The sequence below is a fragment of the Xiphias gladius genome, chromosome 17, assembly GCF_016859285.1.
Source record: "Xiphias gladius isolate SHS-SW01 ecotype Sanya breed wild chromosome 17, ASM1685928v1, whole genome shotgun sequence".
Lineage (NCBI taxonomy): Eukaryota > Metazoa > Chordata > Actinopteri > Istiophoriformes > Xiphiidae > Xiphias > Xiphias gladius.
In genome coordinates, this window is record NC_053416.1 from 26,615,518 (window position 1) to 26,637,700 (window position 22,183).

The window sequence follows — 22,183 nt, forward strand, 5'->3', positions numbered from 1 at the left end:
GTAGATTGCCCGTGGCACTGTGCATCGTGCTAGGCGTCTAAAAAGACTTTTAAAAATGGCCTTTTTAACCAGTTTCCCAGGCCCACTCGATACTTTCTCAGTTCGGAATATATTGTGTTTCCACCGCCCAAGATGGCTGCCTTCCACTAACATCTAATCCATGGCTATTGTATAACAGCACCCTGTAGCCGTCACCTGAAAGGTGTACAGGCGCTTTTAAAGTAAGTGTTGAAGAAGGTAGATTTGGAGCCAATTAAATGCTCTCGTGTAAGATAGGAACAAAAATGACTTTCTTACACTGATAAAAAATAGTGTTACTATTACTGTATCACAAACTTCGTACTTGAAAGATATAACTAAACCTAAAACTACTTTATTGACTTTACAGTCTTCATACATACTGTATGCGGCCTTTACAGCCCTTTTCACTGAGTGTTATTGCCCCCTGCTGGGATAACATTTAACTATGAATTGTCTTACTTTCTTAGAGCAATCATGTCCAAAGGGGCAGCAGTTGGTATTGATCTTGGCACCACCTACTCCTGTGTTGGTGTGTTCCAGCATGGCAAAGTTGAAATCATTGCCAATGACCAGGGCAACAGGACCACACCCAGCTACGTGGCCTTCACAGATACTGAGAGACTGATTGGAGATGCAGCCAAGAATCAGGTTGCCATGAACCCCACCAACACAGTCTTTGGTAAGGTTAGAGCAGGGTGAAGTGATATGTGTTATGAAATATTAAATTATCCCAGTGATCTTATGTTGTCACTGCCAGATCAGTGAGGGCACATTAATGAACTATTGTCATGTGGAAAAATTATGTGGAAATGTAAATTAGTTAGAAGTTTCGGATCATCACCAAAAACGTTTACAGTACTTCTTTCAATTTTTCCTGGGGAATGCAGATGCTAAACGTTTGATTGGCAGACGATTTGAGGATCCAGTAGTTCAGTCTGACATGAAGCATTGGCCATTCAATATAATCAGTGATAGTGGACGCCCCAAAGTGGAGGTTGAATACAAAGGTGAAACCAAAACCTTCTACCCAGAAGAGATCTCTTCCATGGTGCTGACAAAGATGAAGGAGATTGCTGAAGCCTACCTTGGGAAGGTGAGTTTACAAAATAATAACATGCTTAGGAATGATGTAAGGTACTGCCAAAGTATTAATTAAAACTTATCTCTTAATTTTTTCAGTCTGTGTCAAATGCTGTTATCACAGTACCTGCATACTTTAATGACTCTCAACGTCAAGCAACCAAGGATGCTGGAACTATCTCTGGTCTAAATGTGTTGAGAATCATTAATGAGCCCACTGCAGCAGCTATCGCTTATGGTTTAGATAAGAAGGTGAGATTTAGATGCGCAGTTGATGTACCATGATTTATGCCCACCTACACCTGTAAAGTTGTGCTCACACTTGTCTTTTTTTCCAGGTTGGATCAGAGAGGAATGTTCTCATTTTTGATCTTGGTGGTGGTACCTTCGATGTGTCCATCTTGACCATTGAGGATGGTATCTTTGAGGTCAAGTCCACTGCTGGAGATACTCATCTTGGTGGGGAAGATTTCGACAACCGTATGGTCAACCACTTCATCGCCGAGTTCAAGCGCAAATACAAGAAGGACATCAGCGACAATAAGCGAGCTGTCCGTCGTCTGCGCACCGCTTGCGAGAGGGCAAAGCGCACACTGTCTTCCAGCACCCAGGCCAGCATCGAAATCGACTCTCTTTACGAGGGAGTTGACTTTTACACGGCCATCACCAGGGCTCGCTTTGAGGAGCTCAACGCTGACCTCTTCCGTGGCACTTTGGACCCCGTGGAAAAGTCTCTGCGTGACGCCAAAATGGACAAGTCTCAGATTCAAGACATTGTTCTGGTCGGTGGCTCCACCCGTATCCCCAAGATCCAGAAACTGCTCCAGGACTTCTTCAATGGAAAGGAGCTCAATAAGAGTATCAATCCGGATGAAGCTGTGGCCTACGGAGCTGGTTAGTGCTAGCTTCTTTATAAAGTATATCCACCAAAATATAACTAAAGACATTATTTTCAAGGAAATTTTCAGGAAATTTTTTGTTGAATGGTTAACATGAAAAATGTCCACTATCTTTCCCTTTCAAAATCTAACCAGTCAGCCTTATTTACAGCTGTCCAGGCTGCCATCCTGTGTGGTGACAAGTCTGAGAATGTCCAGGACTTGTTGCTTCTGGATGTCACCCCTCTGTCCCTGGGTATTGAGACCGCTGGAGGTGTCATGACCGTCTTGATCAAACGTAACACCACCATTCCTACCAAGCAGACCCAAACCTTCACCACCTACTCTGACAACCAACCTGGTGTGCTCATCCAGGTGAGGATGGTGGTGTAATTCATAGTTCTAACAGATTGCACATTATTATCCAGTTCATTACTGGGATGTTTGAGTGACTTAAGTGAAATAGCATACTGTACAGCCGCAGTGATGACATTTATTCCTGCCATTCGTAGTTTCCACCAGAGGTCACAAGACTAAAGATGGCCCAAACCTTCCTTGGATGTCTGTGGATGTGGATGTGAAATAATGCTGGCAGAAGTGTAGACACATAGTTTCAAAACTGTCTATTAACCTGCATCCTTCCAACAGGTGTATGAGGGTGAGCGTGCTATGACAAAGGACAACAACCTGCTGGGTAAGTTTGAACTGACAGGCATCCCCCCTGCTCCTCGTGGTGTTCCCCAGATCGAGGTGACATTTGATATTGATGCCAATGGAATCCTTAATGTCTCTGCTGTTGACAAAAGCACTGGAAAGGAGAACAAGATCACCATCACCAATGACAAGGGTATAAAATCATAGAAATGCTGCTTAACTGAAATATAGCTGCTGTTATCCCAACAACAGATGATTAAATCCTAATCTTGCCTACTTAATGACAGGTCGTCTCAGCAAGGAGGACATTGAACGCATGGTCCAGGAAGCTGAGAAGTACAAGGCAGAGGATGACGTCCAGCGTGACAAGGTGGCCACTAAGAACAGCCTGGAGTCATATGCTTTCAACATGAAATCAACTGTGGAGGATGAGAAGCTTGCTGGTAAGATCAGTGATGACGACAAGCAAAAGATCTTGGACAAGTGCAACGAGGTCATCAGCTGGCTAGATAAGAACCAGGTGAGGATTGGTGTTGATGAGTGAAAGCAATATAAGTTTTGGATTATGAACAACTTGAATATCATTTTTTTCATCCACTCAGATGTTTTCAACATGATTATTTACTGGAAGTAAATTGTACTGATTGAATTGTAATTTAAAATTTCAATGTGTCTAGGATTTTACAGGATTACACATCTGCTAAACCACTGTTATTTTATTAATGTCATCACAGAATGGTGATTACATGCGTAACCACTACTGTTTTGTAAGGTTACATTAACCTCATCTTTGTTATAACAATAACAGAGCTGAACTAAACATTCAAGCTGTCAAGTAATTCCTACTGAATATGAGAATATGTGATTTGATTTCTTTGTACTAGACTGCAGAGAAGGATGAGTATGAACATCAGCAACAGGAATTGGAGAAGGTTTGCAACCCCATCATCACCAAGCTGTACCAGAGTGCTGGCGGCATGCCTGGTGGGATGCCCAGTGGAATGCCAGGCAGCTTCCCTGGAGCTGGTAGCACTCCTGCCAGTGGAGGATCCACTGGACCAACTATTGAGGAAGTTGATTAATTAGTTTCTGTGGCTCCCTCATTCACCTGAGTAATAAACAAGCATGAACATTACCAGCTTCCTAATACATAACGTCAGACTCATGAAATGTGATATTTGCTGTGTGAACACATGACGATCATCAAGCAAACACTGTCTATGCATTATCACGTTTTTGCCCAGAGTAATAAATTATGACTGAAGCATGTGTCTTGACAGGTTGTGTGTTTTGTTTTGTTTCATTCTGTTTTTCTGCATGTTGTCAACACACATACATATCCAGCAGCCTGAAAGTTTACTGTGAGGATCCTTGCATCAGTGGACTAAATTTAATTTTAAGGTGGGAAGTGTTGGGAACTTGAAACTATAAATTAGAATACTTTTGCATTAATATTGATAACAGTTCATGAGACTTCCTATAATGAAAATGACTGAGACCTAAGATGAAAATGTGGCTGCAGTATCACGTCTCTGAGGTTCTTTGGAAGGTTTTGTGATTCTGGGTGGCACAATTTGCTGCTAAATAAATTGGACAGTACAGCATATTGTACCAAGATAAATGTAATTATCCATATTTATTGAATCATACATCAATATGTATTAATCATGCTAAAACTATAAATAGCCTAAGGTTTTGCCTCAAATTTTCTCCTAATAATTTATAAATTATGTTTTATTACTCGTGATTTTCTTCTAACTACAGTTTGTTAATTATAAATGTTTGTTTTTTTTATGATTTTTATGATTTTTATCTTAACCTCAATGTCACATCTTATGTAAATAAATGAGTAGATATAAAAAAAAATTAGAGTCTTCGCTGTAAAAGTCACCAGAGAATAACTGTGCTGCAACAAAACTAAAGAGTGAAATATGCTGATAAGAGTTTCCCACCAGCTCCAAGGGCAGTGTTCTCTAGCTGTACCTGCACTCTGACCACCCTGACCTCCCAGATCCGCGTACAAGATTTAGGAAATAACAGTGTTGAGACTTTCAAAAGCAGCCCCCCCCCATCATCCCCACACAGAGGAGAGATCGTGAAGAGAAGTTTCCGGACCATAAAAACACACTTTTTGCAGAGTAATCCAACATCTATAAAATATTTTGTGGCCAAGACAAACAAATGCAGTGAAAAATTTGCTGGTAATGCTAGGTAAATGAGAAATAAGGCCCAGATTTACATTCCAAGACATGTTTGACCCTACGTTTCCCCACATCATCTAAACCACAGATTTGAATTTGGTCAGTTCTCAGGTTGAAAATCATAAACACAATGTGAAACAATTAGAAATTGCCTCTATATGAAAAAGAAATGTATGAAATCTCAACCACAGAATGAGTCTTCAGCCCTAATATTACCAGAACTAGCCCTAACACATTTCCACAGAGTTCCAATCATCAGCTGTGGCAGTGAATAAAAGAATTATCTTGAGCAAAACATTAAATTACCTTTGTTTTCCTGGAGAATTTAACTGTAAAAAAAAAAAAAAAAAAAAAAAAAAGACAAAGTGGATGAACCAAACCTTAAGTGTCAAATGAAATGCCAGAATACTCACTGCTTATGTAAGTATTCAACTACCACCCTAAAGCCCAGCAAAACTGCAGCCCATTCATGCGCCTCTGTGCCGGTCGGTCTCTCGCAAAGACCAACCGCAAATCCCCGGATGACAACAACAAGATAAAGACTGAACGTATTCGCCCCGTGCCAAAAGGCTGCAGGACATTTATTGAAACATGACAAACAATACAACAATTTTGCACGTTTTGTAGCAGCACTGCGAAACTAAAACCACCCCTCCCTTCAGAATTGGTCCATATTAAGAACGGGATTTTTTTCCGCGGCCTTCATCCCCAGCCTTCAGAAAGCGCCTCCATTTTCGGATCCAAGAACACATCAGTGGCTACTGAGCAGTCTATGAATAGTCCCGATGAGAAGCGAGTGCATGTTTTCAATGTAGAAACAGCAACACGAAACACAGCCCCCCTGTTTGAAAGGTTGTTTATCCAAAAAACGAACACTGATATGAAAAAGTGGCCAGCTCCGAGGTGAGCCCTTTGTCCCGACTGAATCAGGGCCTGCGGGTAGTCTTTTACTTGCTTTTGGCCGGTTTCTCCGTCTTCTTGGGGAGGAGAACAGCCTGGATGTTGGGCAGCACTCCTCCCTGCGCGATGGTCACACCTCCCAGCAGCTTGTTGAGCTCCTCGTCGTTGCGCACGGCCAACTGGAGGTGCCGTGGGATGATCCTGGTCTTCTTGTTGTCCCTGGCCGCGTTGCCTGCCAGCTCCAGGATCTCAGCGGTCAAATACTCCAGCACGGCTGCCAAATACACCGGAGCCCCGGCGCCAACGCGCTCCGCATAGTTGCCCTTACGCAGTAGCCTGTGGACTCGGCCCACCGGGAACTGAAGTCCGGCACGGGAGGAGCGAGACTTGGCCTTTGCTCGGGCTTTGCCTCCGGTTTTCCCTCTGCCAGACATGATCGTTTCAATGTGGTTATTGATTAAGACGAGCTACCACGAACAGCGATTGCGCGAGCCTGTGTCTCTACGTAACTGATTTGTGAGTAAAGGCATATAAACCGCAAAGGCTTCTCCGATTGGCCGAGTGAAACTGAAACGCACGAACCAATGGCACAGCGCGTCCTGCTGTAATGCCTTATCGCTGGTGAAGTATACTCCAATCGCGAAGAAGGAATTGCACACACTCATTTGCACAGCCATGTTATAAATACGGGACTAGTAATGGGGCGGCATCCTGAGCTGTGTCCCTTCCTGCTGCTCCACTGACGTTTGTAAGGAAGAGGAAAATGCCTGATCCTGCAAAATCTGCCCCTGCGCCCAAGAAGGGCTCCAAAAAGGCCGTGACCAAAACCCAGAAAAAAGGAGACAAAAAGCGCCGCAAGAGTAGGAAAGAGAGCTATGCCATTTACGTATACAAGGTGCTGAAGCAAGTGCACCCAGACACGGGGATCTCCTCCAAGGCCATGGGCATCATGAACTCGTTCGTCAACGACATCTTCGAGCGTATAGCCGGGGAAGCGTCGCGGCTGGCGCACTACAACAAGCGCTCCACCATCACCTCCAGGGAGATCCAGACCGCCGTCCGCCTCCTGCTGCCCGGAGAGCTGGCCAAGCACGCCGTGTCCGAGGGTACCAAGGCCGTGACCAAGTACACCAGCTCCAAATAGAGGCGGAGAGAAGCTCGATACGAAGGGGACAGCAGTCACCAAATCGCCACCACAATGATCTTTAACCCCCCCCCCCCGCACTATGTCGGAAAACTGCGTTTGTGATTTTGCACCATTGCCGTTTTCAAAGAGAACGCATGCCAGTTGAACCCGGGCCTTACGCTGAATGTCTTGAGAGATGGGCTAATGGAACTGTAGCCTGCCATTTTGTTTTAAATCAGTCTTTCGATTTTTTTCTGAGCTGTGTAACGTTTTTAACAAATCAGTGAATAAATTCAGAACGAATGTAAGTCGGTGCTCTTAAACTGTGAAGTCTCCTTTGCTTTGCACCATTTTAATACTGATTTATACATGCACCTTAGACAATGACCAACCGACTTAATTGTCTGTGGTGGCACAATCAAAAAATTGTGAGATTAAAACTGACTTATTACTACCACGGAGTAGTTTTTGTTTCTACCTTGGGGTGATGTTCCTTTTCTAAAATACAGCATGCGTGCAGGTGCTAGAATAGAGCGACACCAAGTGGTAGCTGGCTTTAATGTGGGGAAAGATTTCCGGTGTGTGCTCACTGGGGTTTTAGTGTGGATAGTACTCATAACAGCAGTTGCAAATGAAACTCTAATCAAGCATCCAATCCGTTGTCTTTCAACGTGTTCGTCAATGGGCCTCTTCGAGCGGGAGCCAAAGGTTCTGTTTTTCTGTAAATATTTACAAACTTGATAATACCAGGAAAAAACTGACAAACTGGATTATTTGTGGAATTAAATGTCTTTCTGTTACTCCCAATAGTTAGTTTAGTAAATTCACAGGTTAGACATTTGAATCTAAATGTACAAATACTGCATTCAAAGTCTTCAGTTCATTATTCAGCAGAACATACAGACCCAGTGTTAAATGATATCATTTTATTATTAGGCTGTAATGTATTAACATGTAAACAACACATTAATGTCGTAGCTGGACATGACCTACGCTGTATGCTTTGGAGTAAATTAACCTATACATTGCATCATATTTTACAAAAATTTTAGAAACTCTTTAGTGACCTCCCACCAACGAAGAGCAGATATTGGGACATGTAAGAGCAAGGAGAGCACAGGTATGTTTAATTAAGTGGGACACTTAATGAACATTAGAAACGTTCCATTTGTTTATACTTAGTTAACCTGTGCATTTCTGGCTTTGACAAGTCAAATGTGTGTCATGAAAAAAAAAGCCTATGTGTCTAACTGTGAGGAACTGAAGCACTGGCTTTGTGGCAATCATAAAGTTACTTTAACTGTAACCTTGTTTGTGTATATAATGAGGTACAGTGACTACAGTGATGCTGTAAGGAATCAGTGATAGTCTGGTGAGGAGTGTTTAAGTCCTTCAACCACAAAATTTATTAATGTAACTCCTTTTATGCACACTTGAAATCTTTTGAGGAGATCACAGTACTCATGACACAACATGAAGGTGCAAGAAGGTCAAAAACACCAAACACTTTTTTTATTTATTTATTATTTATTTATTTATTTGTTTATTTAAAAAAAAAAAAAACCCATTCAGCAGGCTTTGGTCTAAAGCCAAGCTTTTGGACCATTGACCTTCATCGGGGAACATGTTTCACATGAGACAAGTCCAGAGCTTTTAATGAAAAATGTTGTTCCCATGGTCCAAATAGATAGAAAGCTCCACAGATATTACAAATCACAAAAGAGGATAAATCAGTACAGAAAACAATCAGGAAATCACACCCAGAAGTGATAAAGGGGAGGAAATACGGCACAAACATCAGAAAAGCCATCACAAAGTGCAATAAACCACCAACAAACTATTGAACTCATTTTACAGCATTATGCCCACATCAAACCCACAGAGGGGAAATGGTGTGAGAACAAGCTTTGAATAGATTAGATAATGAGGGTCAGTGTGTCTGATAGAACCTTTACATTCACTGGTGATCTGTTTTAAACTTTGTGGTTTTCTCACATTGTAACAGACAGATGACATGTATAGCATTGCACATAATGATGCACTGAATAAGATTCCATTTTCACTTGAAATTAACAAATAACACAGGAACCAAACAAAACCTTTCCATATGACACTGTAGTCATGGCTGTACTGATTGTGTCCTTATGCGTAAGGGTGGCCACACCAAAATATAATTAAAAAGAGCATTATTTTAGTTTGGGTTTAGTAACTTATGTTGAGTTTGTAAGCACTTCTTGATTTCCAGAGGACACTTGCAGAAAATACAACCACATGAATAAATGAAAAACCCAAATCTACTTCATCCTACTCAATAAAATGTTTTGACATCTCATATCCTTACTTTGCCAGTAAAGAAGCATAATGTGAAGGGATTTCATTTTAAGTATTGTTAAATGGATTCTGTAGATATTGGCCATATGATTAAGGACATGGGTGACATTAATTGATGGCTAATATTCAACAAAAGTAGAACAGGATCATTGCAAAATCATGCAAATCTAGTTACTGTGGCATGCAATGAAAGGAGCAGCATCAATCATGAATAAACTGGATATTAAGGTTGTTGTGCCCTTAGGTAATGGGGACAGCAACCAAAGAGTGGACAGGGAATAGAACCTTAACTTATTCCATTAATTTAGCTGATGTAGAACACAAACTGAGGCAGGTTCAAGTGCAAAGTCTTAGTTGAAGGAGTGAGCATATTAGTGTTTCCTAGTCTACCTGTGTGTTCGATGGCAATATTGTAACTTTTCAAAATGAATAAAATGTTGCAATACAAACACATGGATTTCTTGGTAAGTAAGTTGTTCATAGTAAAAAACACATACTGTATATTAAGATGAATGTAGTAGCTGCTCCATATCTGAATGAACCAAACATGATTCATGAGAGAGGAATTTCATGTCACATAGAAACATCCTTGTGGAAACATTATGTCCCCCTTAAGCTTTAGCACCCAGGATTTTTTTAAAAAAAAGCTGATCTCAGAGGTTACCTTTAGGTTATAACCCCCTCAGATACACTTATGGCTGCTGAATGGGAAAAAGGACAGACAGGACACCTACTTAATGCTAAGCTCTGTGTAAGCTCATCTCCATTCTATTGTTCATATCAGGCTTCAGGGTTCCTGGAGGGGATCTGGGGGGATTTGTGGTTCAGGTGACAGTTGTAGGAGGTTTTGTTTGGCAGGGTGTGCCTTTCTCTCCAAGTCTGGGATGATGTGCGGGAGACCTAATTTCTTGACAAAGAGTGGTAGCCCCTGGCAGAAGTAGGGGAATGTGACAAAAAACACAGTACTTTAGTAGACAGAGTTCATAACATGGCTTTTTTAGGTGTTGTTGCATAAAAAAAAACAATTCTGCAGGTATTAACATTTTGGTTATGTAATGGCTTCAGGACAGGTTGCCTTACGTTCTTGCAGATATTGAAGGGTTTTTTTTTTTTTTTTAGTTTCCTGTAGATTTTGTTCCAATTGTATATGCCTGGTAGCTGTATATTAAGATATTTTGTCAAAAACTATTTTTCTCTGTATGTGTCCAATTCAGTATTAAGAAAAACCTACAAATAATACAAAAAAATAAAAAAACATAAAAAATTGATCATTCCAAAAGAAAAAACAAAAGAGCAAGAACTATGCTCTTGTTTAAACCCAACAAGTGATAGTTTTCCTGTAGATTTTCTTAATAATATATAAAAATTCATCTGTAGGGATGTGATTTAGGGCACATTAGGACATTTGTGTCGCAAAAGTGATTATAGGTCATTGCTGAAATGTCAAGTTAAATTTATAGCTGCACGACATAATGTTCCAGCAGACCAAAGACACTCCATATGGGCTCACCTATTGTTCTATGTCCGTCAGATGATCTGGTTTTTGGATTCAACCAGCTTATGTTGCTCTCTTACCTTTCCCTTCCTCTTTTTAGCCAGAAAGGAGGCCATTATAAATGGCAGTCACGGAGGTAAGAGCAGACGCAGAAAAGACATACTGACGGAAAGAGGTGGGGCAACACTCTGTGGCCATCCACACAAGGTAAGACGTTTCTAATCTCACAGTGTGCAATATATATATTTTTCTTTAACATACGTTACAAGACAAATTGATTATATTGTTTGAACTATCAATTCTAACTACAGTTGTAATTTGATTTATTACACAGCCATCCCAAAAAAGTTTGCATTGCTGCCTACTATTATCACTACATTTTAGTTCTTATTTCTTTGTTAAATTTCTAATCTTAGTGCAACACTTTCTGCCAAAAAAGAACCAAAATATATTTTTGATTGCTCTGAAGTTACATCAGATTAAGAAAATCATCTACATGTTGAGACTATATTTTCAAATCACTTGTAAAACTAATTTAGATATAATTTGAGCTGCTACTGATTTACATCATATTTATTGCATCATATTTATTCATAAAGCTAATACTTTCTTCATTATCCTCTATTTAAGGACTTGATTTAGGATTTTAATCTTCACAGCACTTTGTACAGTTTTTCAAAGGTGTTTTCTGAGACATATCAGTTTGGCATTACTCATGTCTGTAAAAGAGTGTTTCTACATTTCTGCAGTAATAGTGACTAAGTAGATTCCCTCAAGTACTGGACTGAAGAACAGTTTTGAGGTATTTTGTACTTTAATTGAGTATTTCCATTTCTTTCCACTTCATACGTATACTCCACTACATTCCAGAATGAAATATTGTACTTTTAATTTACAACATTATCTAACATCTTTAGTCACTGGCATGCAATGTTAAAAATTAATTCAGTGGTTCCCAATCTTTGGTTTGTGATTCCTTATTAAAAAAAAGCAGATGTTTATGAGATGTTCGCAATTCCACCAAAGAGACATTTGCACTCTAAACAGTTTGTTGACCAAATCAGGTCAGATTATCCAATATTTGACCAAAAAAACCCAAATATTGGAGAAAAAGATTTATTTTTCAGAACATTGTTTTTTCTTCTGTCCTCTCCCATTAATCATCTCACAACCCTCGGCTTTATCTTGTGACCATTTGGAGCAGCCCTACCCCTTGGTTGGGAACCACTGAACTAAGCCTACTAAATGTATATAAAGTCAAGATTAGCTGCACATTGAACATCTGTAACAGTAAAATTCTGCTGAAACATCAATGACACAGGATTAAAAATCGAATAATGTCACTTTTAATGATATTTCAGTTACAAAGGTGATTTTACTGCAGGATACTTCAAACCTTTAAATACATTTTGTTGATATTAGTTCTGTATTCTAGGTTTTAGAATGTCGGGCCTTTACTTATAATCGAGTGTTTTTGTTGTATTGGTATGTTTACTTAAATGAACTATTTGAGAACTTCTTGAGTAATATTCATTGGCTTTTCAAGCTTTTTAACATGATCCACTATGGAGGAGATTATGTGCATGTCTGATTTCTGCAATCTATTTTTTCCAGCATTTTAAGGACAATGTGGTTGGTCCTTCTTACATATCAACTTGCCACACTCCTTCTCGCCCAAGCTCGAAATGCCTGCGTTGGACACTCCACATTCAGAAGTCCAGGTCAGTGAAACCAGTAGCACCAATAACTCTCATCCTTTCATCCAGCTGCTGCTCTGACTTCACCTCCTCTCCCAGTTCCTCTTCCTTTCACACTTTTCTTTCTGCTGCAACCTAATAAGCGGCAGCACAGCGGCAGCTGGCTAGCTGAGGAGTGTGTCTTTATCTCTGAGGTGAGGTGTGTTATAGCTTTGGGGATGACATAGTCTGAAAATAGAGCTTATTGTTGACTGCTGGAGTTTTATGCACACACACACCAATCAGCCACAACATTAAAACTGGTAATTGGTTATAATTTTGTGGCTGATCGGTATGCTACTATGCTACTATAGCTGGATGGTTTTTTTGCTTTTTGCATTGATAATGTATCGCTGAATTTATAAAGCCACAATAGAATTGGCAGCAAGATAGAACAACCTTAAAAAGATGTTTTGAGAAATTAAGACATCCTGACACATTTAGGTGCAAATATATAAAATTGCCCAATTTGGTAGCACACATGCAAAAACAAAACAGCTGAAAATGATTATAGGTTTATTTATGAAGCTCATATTGATCATGAATCCAAAGTTTATGGAAACTGTTTATTTTATCGTCTGTTTTTCTTTAGAAGTTAAATCTATAGCTTCCACCCACTGTTAGAGGCACCCGTTAATAGAATTTTAAGCTCAGTGATTGGATGTTTCATGATGAATTGCACCTTGGGAGTTGTAGTTAACTTCTCCCTTCAAGTATTTGTATCCACCAGCTTGTTCCTTTTTGACTTTTTAAAATCAAAAGAGAACCACAACTCTTGTAATGATGATTTAACCAGGTGAGTTTTGTGTCACATTTCAAAGATTTCAGGACTCAAGCGCACACAGGCACACACAGACACCTAGACAGAGGAAATTAGGGTGTTTTAAGAAATTAATAAAACTGGCTTACAAGCAGATGGGTAGATGAGCTGGAAAGCAGAAACAGGATTCAAGGGTTCAACCCCCTAGATATCTTAGGGAAATACCTAAGTGAGTCCCTAAGAAAGAGGACTACTCAAGGTCTTCAGGGTCAGGGTCAGAAAGAAAGGTGGTCAGCTTAGGAGCAGGAACAGGTAGCGGGCTAGCCGATTGGAAAACTGGCTGGAGGCTAGCAGGCCAGAGGCTAGTCAACTGGCAGGCAGGCTTGAGGTTAGGTGACTCAGGAGCAGGTAGTATATCAGCAGACTCTGGAGCTGGCAAGTCAGCTGGGAGACAGACTGGAGGTTAACAGACAGGGAGACTGTCTAATCAGGGGTATCCACGAAGTTCTGGAGCCATTTAGGCAACAAAGTCTTTAACCAGGGCCTTTTTGAAACTTCACTGTGTGTCAAATACAGAGCAACCCCTTTGTACTAACTACAAGCATATCTTTTGAACTCTCCATAAATGCACACAAGGGTATACACCAAATTGTAAAGTTCATCTTCAAATGACAAGTATGATGGGTCCATGATGGTCAGTTAATATCGTCACAATTCAAAGATTTCAAGACCCAAGCGCAGACCACACACACACACACAGGCAGGTAGGGGAAATGAAGGTACACTAAGAAATAAATAAAACGGGTTTACAAGCAAATGGATAGATGAGTTCAAAAGCAGAAAAAGGTAATCCAATAACAGTAAAGCATGAACATAGAAACACTAGGAACATACACAGGAAACAAAACAGATAAAAAGACAAAGAGTAAGGGGAATACAGGGACTAAAATACACAAGGAGGCAAGGGTAACAGGAAACAGGTGAAACTAATTGGGGTGTAGCAGGCAATCACTAATGTGGGGGAAAAGGGAAAAAAAAAAACCCCACAAAGACAGGAAGTAAAACAACCAAATACACAACAAGTAAGAAGTAACGAAATAAAACAGGAAGCACAGATCCATAAGAAGTCATCAAGGGGATCATGACATTTTATGTCCACCAAAACCATAGAAGAGTTCCCACTTTGAGTCACAAAACATTGTCAACAGAAAAATTGAATGGGACTTAGCACATCCAACTTCTTAACTCTGTTAGACCATCTCTGTGTCCTACATGGCCACCTCTTTTAAATGCCACACCTCCAGTTTGTAACACAGGATTCCTGTTAAAAATATTAAGTCTCATGACGAGAAAGCTCCCCCACAGCCACAGAAGACATTATACAACTGTTTTCGTACTCCTGTGTAACATGTAAAATCTGCCCCTTTAAAAAGTCAGTTCTAGAGTTATCCTTCCCTCAGCAACAGGTCAAGTCCTGTTCTAAATCCTTTAAGTTGATTCTGGTCTCATCTCATGCTCTATTCAGCTAACTCAGACATCAAGGTCCTCTGTGGCTCTCAAACAGTGGACCTTCAGATCCTGTTGTGTCCCATCTATTTCAATGGATACAACGAGTCTCTGCTGGCCCTCAACTCAGAGCACTCCAAGCACCAGTGTAAAGGGACTCCTGACTGGGCAGTGGACCCACCTGTTGTTAAATTCAACTTCTCCATCACAGAGGAGGCCATCACTGCCTGCTCCAGCAAGCTGACAGTAGGTTATCTAAGCCTGAAAACACTCAGAAGATGCCACTCGCACAACAGATTTTTATTGAACAAACTTAAATTCTTTTTCCTCAAAGGTCACTCAGGAGGTGGGAACTGGACTGTTTGCAGACTTCTCCCATTTCCAGTACATCAACATCTCAGGCATGATTTGCTCAGAGGACCCAAGCACAGGAGCCATTACCTATCACCAAGAGGTGATGTACAGGTTCTCCTGCCGATACCCCCTGCAGTACCTGATCAACAATACTCAGATGAGCGTGTAAGTGGCCCTTCCCATTTAAAAGTGCACACTAGGAGTAAATGTTAAATTTCAATTGCTGCTGTTTGCATGGTAACAATTTCAAAGTAGTAATTACAATTAATGCTTATGGTGTGCTCCTACATTGTGCTCTTGCTTTTTTTGTCAAAGATAAATTGTGTTTTGGTGCTGTGGTTGTGGGTATAATCTTATTTTTATTCATCTTATCTATATTAATTACAATTATACTGTATGTATGTTTTTTTTTTAAAGTTTGTGTGTAGACATTGTTGGACACTGCTCTAAACCCACCAGTTTTTTTCAACTAAAATATTCTGTCACATAAGAAGTGATGTGTTTTACCTTTCCAGTTTGGAATAGATAGAACAAGAACTGGCTGGTTAACCTGGACAGTGATTGCCACCGTGACTAAGTCTATGGTTGGGTCAGCCATTACTTTTTCTTTCATCATTCGGTTTAGCAGTCACTCAACAGGTGACAAGAACAGGCTGCATGGCATAGTTAGTGTGGCCAGTCAGACCAGCCTGATCTGTCTCACATTTCCCTCAAGGGAAACTTCTCACTAGCATACCTTCATGGGTAGTAGATCAATAAACTAATCATAATAGCCATATGATGAGGGATATCAAAACAAGAGTTGAGTGTAGAATTAAATCAGTTGACATGCATATGCATATATATATATATATATATATATATATATATATATATATATATATATATATATATATATATATATATATATAGAGAGAGAGAGAGAGAGAGAGAGAGAGAGATATAGAGAGATATATATATTCAATATATGCATATATTGGAAATGTATTCAACTCTAGATAGTAAGGGTTAAATCGTATCTGATTTTTTAATATTAACACATTTTCCTGTGAAGAGAAGTTAACTGCAGATGACAAATTAACCTGAGATCGACCATACATAAAAAAGTATCAAGTTACTATATTTAGAATACTGAATTCCAGCTGTTGACAGAACATCTTTTTGCCCAACAGGTCTGGGGTCAGTCTGGCAGTCAAAGACAATAATGGGAGTTTCATCAGCACACTGAGCATGCGACTCTACTCGGTGAGAAGAGCGAGGTGTCATCAAAAAGCTGCTTCATGTTAATTTTCAGAGGAAAGACACGGCTCGATGGAATCAAGATCAGTGGCATTTAGGATCAAACTGGCACCATCTTACCTTCCAGATGTCTTCCAAATACAATACATTTCTTTAAATCAAGGAAACCATTTACAGGAAGAACTAGACTGCTCCTTTAACACGGCCTGTCTTTAGTTTAGTTAAGAGGGAGGACATCAAATAACAAAGAACTATAAAAATGTCAAGGATGACATGTAAAGATAGCAAAAATGCAGTCCAGGAAACATCATACTATGAATAAACCAACACAATACATACCTACATTATATAAGCACCAATAAAATTATTCCAACATTCCAAAAGTTACATACAAATTATAGCTATGATGGTAAGCATACAGTTCCAAGTTTCTCATAAGCCATAATTTGACTGTCTTTTTAAAATGGTGCTGGTTATTATATTGTGCAATGATCACTCATTCTAGTTCCTAGCACAACAGAACATAAAGAAAGTCATACCCATGTTTGTATAAAATCTCGGCCAACATAAATCAGCAAAAGTAGATCTGGGTCATCTGGACCACATGGCTCACAGACAGTAGGCCTTTTTCATGGTAGATATTCAGACATGGTACAGTGGGAAATTCATAGATTTAATAATAAAGTAAATGATTTCTTAATTCCATTTAGCTGCCTCAGGTCAGAACCTGTATTGTCTGTGCTGGTTCACTGTCAATTTGTCATGGCTTACTTGGACACTTGAAGTGAACAGAGCCATTGTTAATGTTTTTAGTAACACCTGTGCTTTTCCTACTTTGATGAGTCAAAATGTCTGATCAGAAAAAGGCCTATGGACCTTTAATTTTCTAGCTAATAGCTATCAATATCAAAATGAGATAGTGGATTTTGTCCAGAATAAATTTTGGAAGGCATCAGCAAATTACTTTATTAAAGTAATAGTTCAACATGTTGGGAAGGATGCTTATTCACTTCAGTGAAGCCTGAAGCCTACAGTTAGATGAGAATATGTATACCACTCTCATCTCTTCATGTCGAATATGAAGCTGGAGCCAGGAGACAGTTAGCTTATCTTATTCTATCTTAGCTTAGCTTATCTTAGCTTAGCTTGTCTTAGCTTAATTTATTTTAGCGCTAAGAATGGAAAAGGGGGAGCAGCCTGGCTCTTTCCAAAGGTAGTATAAAAAAAGTGTGTAAAAAATGACAAGTTTTGGTTTTACAGGGGTTATGCACTGGACTATATCTTGGGTAGACACAGTGACTTTCTGGAGTCTCTGAAACCACTCTTCTCATCTAACTCTTGGTTAGAGAGAGTATAAATCTATTCCCCAATTTTTCAAACTAACCCATTAATCTCTCAGCCTAGGATAAATTACTTTGTTTGTAGAAACCTAAAATATATGTTATCCCTCTTACCTTCTGTGTTTTGGCTATAAGTAATTTCTGAACATTTCTGAAAGTGACAGTAATTTTGAACTAACTAACTAGGAGATTCAACTATATTTTCAGGCAGTTAAATTATCATAAAATGATTTCTTATCTTTATGATATTATTTAATTTATAATTCAAATTACTTAACAAAGGTAAAGAAACTATATCAAGGGACGACACCAGCTCAGTTCAGCTCAGTCATCCTTGTACATTTGTTACTTGTTATATTCAGTTTCCTCTGTCTCTTTTTGAACTGGCTAATAATTAAAGTGCCATTATATAGAAATGCTAATATAATGACTCTGCATCATATAGCCTAGACAACAACTTCAGCAGAATGACCCTTCCTTTCCCCAGATTTAAACTGATACTGGAACTCATTTTGTCAAAAGGAACAACATGCATGAGTCTAAACAACATCCTTCACTCTCTTCTGTTATTGGGCCTAAAGGACAATAGCTACTCTTCCATGCTACAGATCCCCCCAGGAGGCCTGGAGCTAAAGACCAGGATCTTTGTAGAAGTGAAGGCATCGAACCTCACCAACAGGTATTTCACACTCAAGTTTTAGCAACTGAGGTATATTGATTGTCAATTTTTTTACTCCTAAAGATTACAAGTATTTGCTTAATGAAGAACATACTGGCATTTTAATCCTAAAGATCTGGCAAAAGTATAGATGCTCTGTTTGGTGTGCATGTTAACCCAGGGCTTACCTAATCAAAATTTTAGATAAGTAATTTTTTAGAAACTTTACCTGTGCCAATATCCACAGAAAAAAATCTTCACTCCCAATAGATATACACTGTCTTCAGAAAGTATTCAGACCCCTTCACTTTCAGAGGACTTCTGAGGCTCTGTTAGAGTTCTTGGTCACCTCCCTGACCAAGGCCCTTCTTGCCTACTCAGTTTGGCTGCACAGCCCAATACTAGGAAGTGTGATGTTTTCATTTCTTATTATTGAGATATTGAGTGTAGATTGATGGGCAAAATTGGAGAATTTATCCATTTAAAATTAAATCTACAGCACAATAAAGTGTGCAAAAAGTGAAAGGGACTGAATACTTTCTTAAACCACTGTAATCTCACCTGTAATCTGTTCTGATACCAAAACTCTTCTTTGCAGATTCAACGTGCTCCTGGACCGATGTTATGCCACAGTCTCACCTCTCCCTATTAACACCACATATCATGATCTCTTTGTTGGGTGAGTTTCTATACTACAGAGATGAAAAGTCATACAACTTGATTCAGCTGTAGAGAAAAATGGTAAGTGTTTTGACACAGAGATAATGTTTAGAAATAATTAGAAATAATAGATTGTTTGATATTTCCATCCACAGGATTTAAATTTTAAAATTTACAAAATAAAATATAGTAGGTCTACCTGGTAATCTGAACTCATACATGCAAACATGAAGTTTCCCTTTGAAAATAGTATTATACATAAAAAAAAACTCTTAAAGGGGGGAGGGTCATGTTATCAATCTGTTTTAGTGGGAAAAGCACCTGTTAACCAGGCCTATGCTGAACTAAAAGGTATCCTGCCTGTTAGTCAGAATTTCTGATTTTTTGTAAGATTGAAACCTGGTAAAAAAAAAAAAAAAACTCTGAAGAACAGGACAGAAAAATCACCATCTCCTCTTCAAGGTGTGACCGGGATGGCCAGACAGTAATGGGAGTCAATGGAGAGCAGCAAGCAGCACGCTTCTCCTTTGAGGCTTTCCGCTTTGTCCAAAACACAGATGCTACTCTCTCCACCTACTATGTACACTGTGTCACCAGGCTCTGTGTAAACTCCTTCTGCCCCAATGTCATTCAGGTCAGATTCTGTCTCCAGGTGCAAAACCACACGTCACAAATGCAAACCTTTTGATTTTGGAGAAAATCAAAATTATGTTCAGTGACATCTTTTTGACAAGATTAGGTGTATTTTCACTGAAAGCTCTAATGGCAATCAGGAATGTTCTTCTTCATTTTAATGCTACGTCTCAAATACTCTTATTACATTTTAACAGCCTACAATACTTTATTTCTTCTTGAAAACTGTCTTACCCAAAATGACAATCACCTAATTCATCTGCAGAACTGCACCACCGGCACCAACTTGCAGAGGCGCCGCAGCATCAGGAAAAATGAGGGCACCACAGTGAGTGACATGGCAACCATCAGTTCAGGCCCCATCACTACCCGCTTAGATAACGGTGAGAACCTGAATGGTCTGTTAGAATTCAAAGATACAAGTCTACAGAACGAATGCAGTTATACGTTTGTTGAATCATACCTGTCTTATCAGTCTGCATGAGTTGATTGCAGGTTTCTTTTGTCTTCTCGCAGGCTATCTGCTGGCATCTGGAGGTATGCATACAATGTCAATATGAGTTAATTCCCTGTATTCTTGTAATTTAATCAACCAAAACAGATGACAAGAATATTGGACAACAATGCTGTTTTGGTTTTCCTGATCATTTAGACACAACTTATTAAGGCCCCCAGGGAATAGTAGGTATAGTAGTAATGAATTTGTCCAAAATGAAAGGCCAGACAAAGAGTCTCACTTGGAAAAGGTAAACTGGGAACCCCTTTTTATGAGCCTGTCCTGGGAGGAGAAGTTACAGATGAACTCCTTGTTGGTAGGCTTTGATCAAAGAGGCTTTTCAGACAGTCTCTGCTGGAAGGCATTCATAGCTTGAGAGAGAAGTTCAATCTTCTGCTTCCTACTCATCTTGGAAAAGCTGGCCAATCACTACTAGAAGTGGGCATGCATGTCGGATTGTTGGTTTCAGGCAGTTACAGAAATTGTCAAATACTGCCACCCATAGCCAAATATTTCCCTCAGGAGTTGGTAGAGACCAGAAAACAGAAATAAAAGAGAGTGAATATTGGACTGACATTTGCCAGGCAGCCAGAAACACGACTCCAAATGAACAATAATGTTGCTCCATAACTGCTGGATCTGTAAATAAGCAACTGTTTGCTAACAAGCTTGCCATATCAATTTAAAAGGCGATGATATGTCAGTGTTGTTGTTGCCACTGCCCCCAATTGGACAAAAAAAACAAATCAATCATATTGCAGGTTTAAGGTTACTGTATGCTTCAAACTTGGTCATTCAATCAATATTACAAGGGGCTACACAAAAATCCTGCCCTTAGAGGGCTGAGACCAAGAGTGTATTATAAGAACTGGATACTGGAAAAAGAGATGGCACCTAGTTGCTTGAATGAAAGGTGCTCACGGAGCGTTTAAAACAACAAAGTTTCCTGGCTTCCAAGAATACTTCTGTGTTGTGCGGCCCACTGCTGACCCCATCTGTGTGTTTCCGCTTGGCCCATAGACTTTACATTAAGAAGACATCACACATAAAAACTGCTTTTCCAGGCCCTGGATAAGTTTTACAAGTAGAAAAACATTAGTTTTTCTGACATCTCTTTTATAATAGTGGCCAATGCTCTTTAAGCCCCAGGGGATTTTTTTGTTACAATACCCTGAGTGGCCACTGGGACTATCCAGCTCTTGTAATACATCAATGGGTAAGATGCAATTAATTATACAGTATATATGAGAATAACAGTGCACACCTTGGGAAAGTCTCCTCTCAATGGCATTCACAGTGTTTCAATCAGTTGTTCACATGAAAAGTGAAGGAAGTAGGTGTGTGAGGACACAAAATAGAGAGCTTGAGAGAGAAGTTCACACTCTATATACTTTCTCACCTCCACACAGCTGGGTAATCACTGCATAAAGGTATCGGTAAACTTCAACCAAAGTGCTTGTCAGTTGGTAGATCAGTGTGTGAAACCCCTCACCCCACACATTTCCAATGTCAGAATTGGTATCTGACATTTTTTGTAACTTTTTGAAACCAACAATCCATAGTCTGGCCCATCACTTCACCCTGCCTTTGACAGTGTCCAACTATGAACTCTTTTGGAATTAGATTGTGTTCAGACAACATGTTTGAAGTATACTGACACCCTTAGAAGGAGCCATTTGAGGAAGTCCAAGCATCTAATCAGAATATGTGTCAAGGTTGGAGAACATATTAGTACTTGGGGAAAGATACACCTAGGTCTTTCTGCTAACCAAAACTTGGATAGGCTGCCAATAATAATTGGATCTTTAACTGTCATCAGTTTACATGGCATTTACCTTGCCTGTGCATGATCAGGGGAACCAATTGGCTTTACAGTTAAATACTTAATATAAAAACATTGTGCAGTCATGCTCATCAGTATAGAAACTGTACACTGTTCTATATGGTCTAATCCTTGGTGTTTCCCTTTCCTTCCCAGGCATTCAGCAGACTCATATAAATAGTACCTTGCTGGCCGTTTCAGTCGTAGCAGGCATTGCCGGAGCCATCTGCCTTACTTTGGTGGCTTTCGTTGTTTACCAGATGTACAACTCCAATATCATTTTAAACAAGTAA

The 22,183-nt window shown here is 39.6% G+C and overlaps 4 protein-coding genes across 4 annotated transcripts; 3 read left to right on the top strand and 1 right to left on the bottom strand.

Moving 5' to 3' along the window:
* Positions 1-488: 488 nt before the first annotated feature.
* Positions 489-3,730, top strand: LOC120803143 (heat shock cognate 71 kDa protein-like). Its single transcript, XM_040151506.1, has 8 exons — positions 489-700; positions 909-1,114; positions 1,201-1,353; positions 1,440-1,995; positions 2,152-2,354; positions 2,628-2,826; positions 2,921-3,153; positions 3,518-3,730. The coding sequence occupies exons 1-8, from the start codon at positions 496-498 to the stop codon at positions 3,713-3,715; spliced, it is 1,953 nt and encodes a 650-aa protein (XP_040007440.1). The 5' UTR covers positions 489-495; the 3' UTR covers positions 3,716-3,730.
* Positions 3,731-5,377: 1,647 nt separating this feature from the next.
* On the bottom strand, positions 5,378-6,274 carry LOC120802584 (histone H2A). Its single transcript, XM_040150549.1, has one exon. It carries the CDS (start codon positions 6,166-6,168, stop codon positions 5,782-5,784), a length of 387 nt encoding a protein of 128 aa, XP_040006483.1. The 5' UTR covers positions 6,169-6,274; the 3' UTR covers positions 5,378-5,781.
* Positions 6,275-6,423: 149 nt separating this feature from the next.
* On the top strand, positions 6,424-7,183 carry LOC120802585 (histone H2B 5). Its single transcript, XM_040150550.1, has one exon. The coding sequence runs from the start codon at positions 6,498-6,500 to the stop codon at positions 6,876-6,878; it is 381 nt and encodes a 126-aa protein (XP_040006484.1). The 5' UTR covers positions 6,424-6,497; the 3' UTR covers positions 6,879-7,183.
* Positions 7,184-10,831: 3,648 nt separating this feature from the next.
* si:ch73-261i21.5 (zona pellucida-like domain-containing protein 1) lies at positions 10,832-22,183 on the top strand. The gene is made up of 12 exons (XM_040151109.1): positions 10,832-10,893; positions 11,436-11,488; positions 12,301-12,407; positions 14,708-14,934; positions 15,023-15,207; positions 16,215-16,287; positions 18,203-18,300; positions 18,878-18,958; positions 19,402-19,573; positions 19,838-19,970; positions 20,089-20,109; positions 22,047-22,183. Exons 3-12 carry the CDS (start codon positions 12,314-12,316, stop codon positions 22,181-22,183), a joined length of 1,221 nt encoding a protein of 406 aa, XP_040007043.1. The 5' UTR covers positions 10,832-10,893; positions 11,436-11,488; positions 12,301-12,313.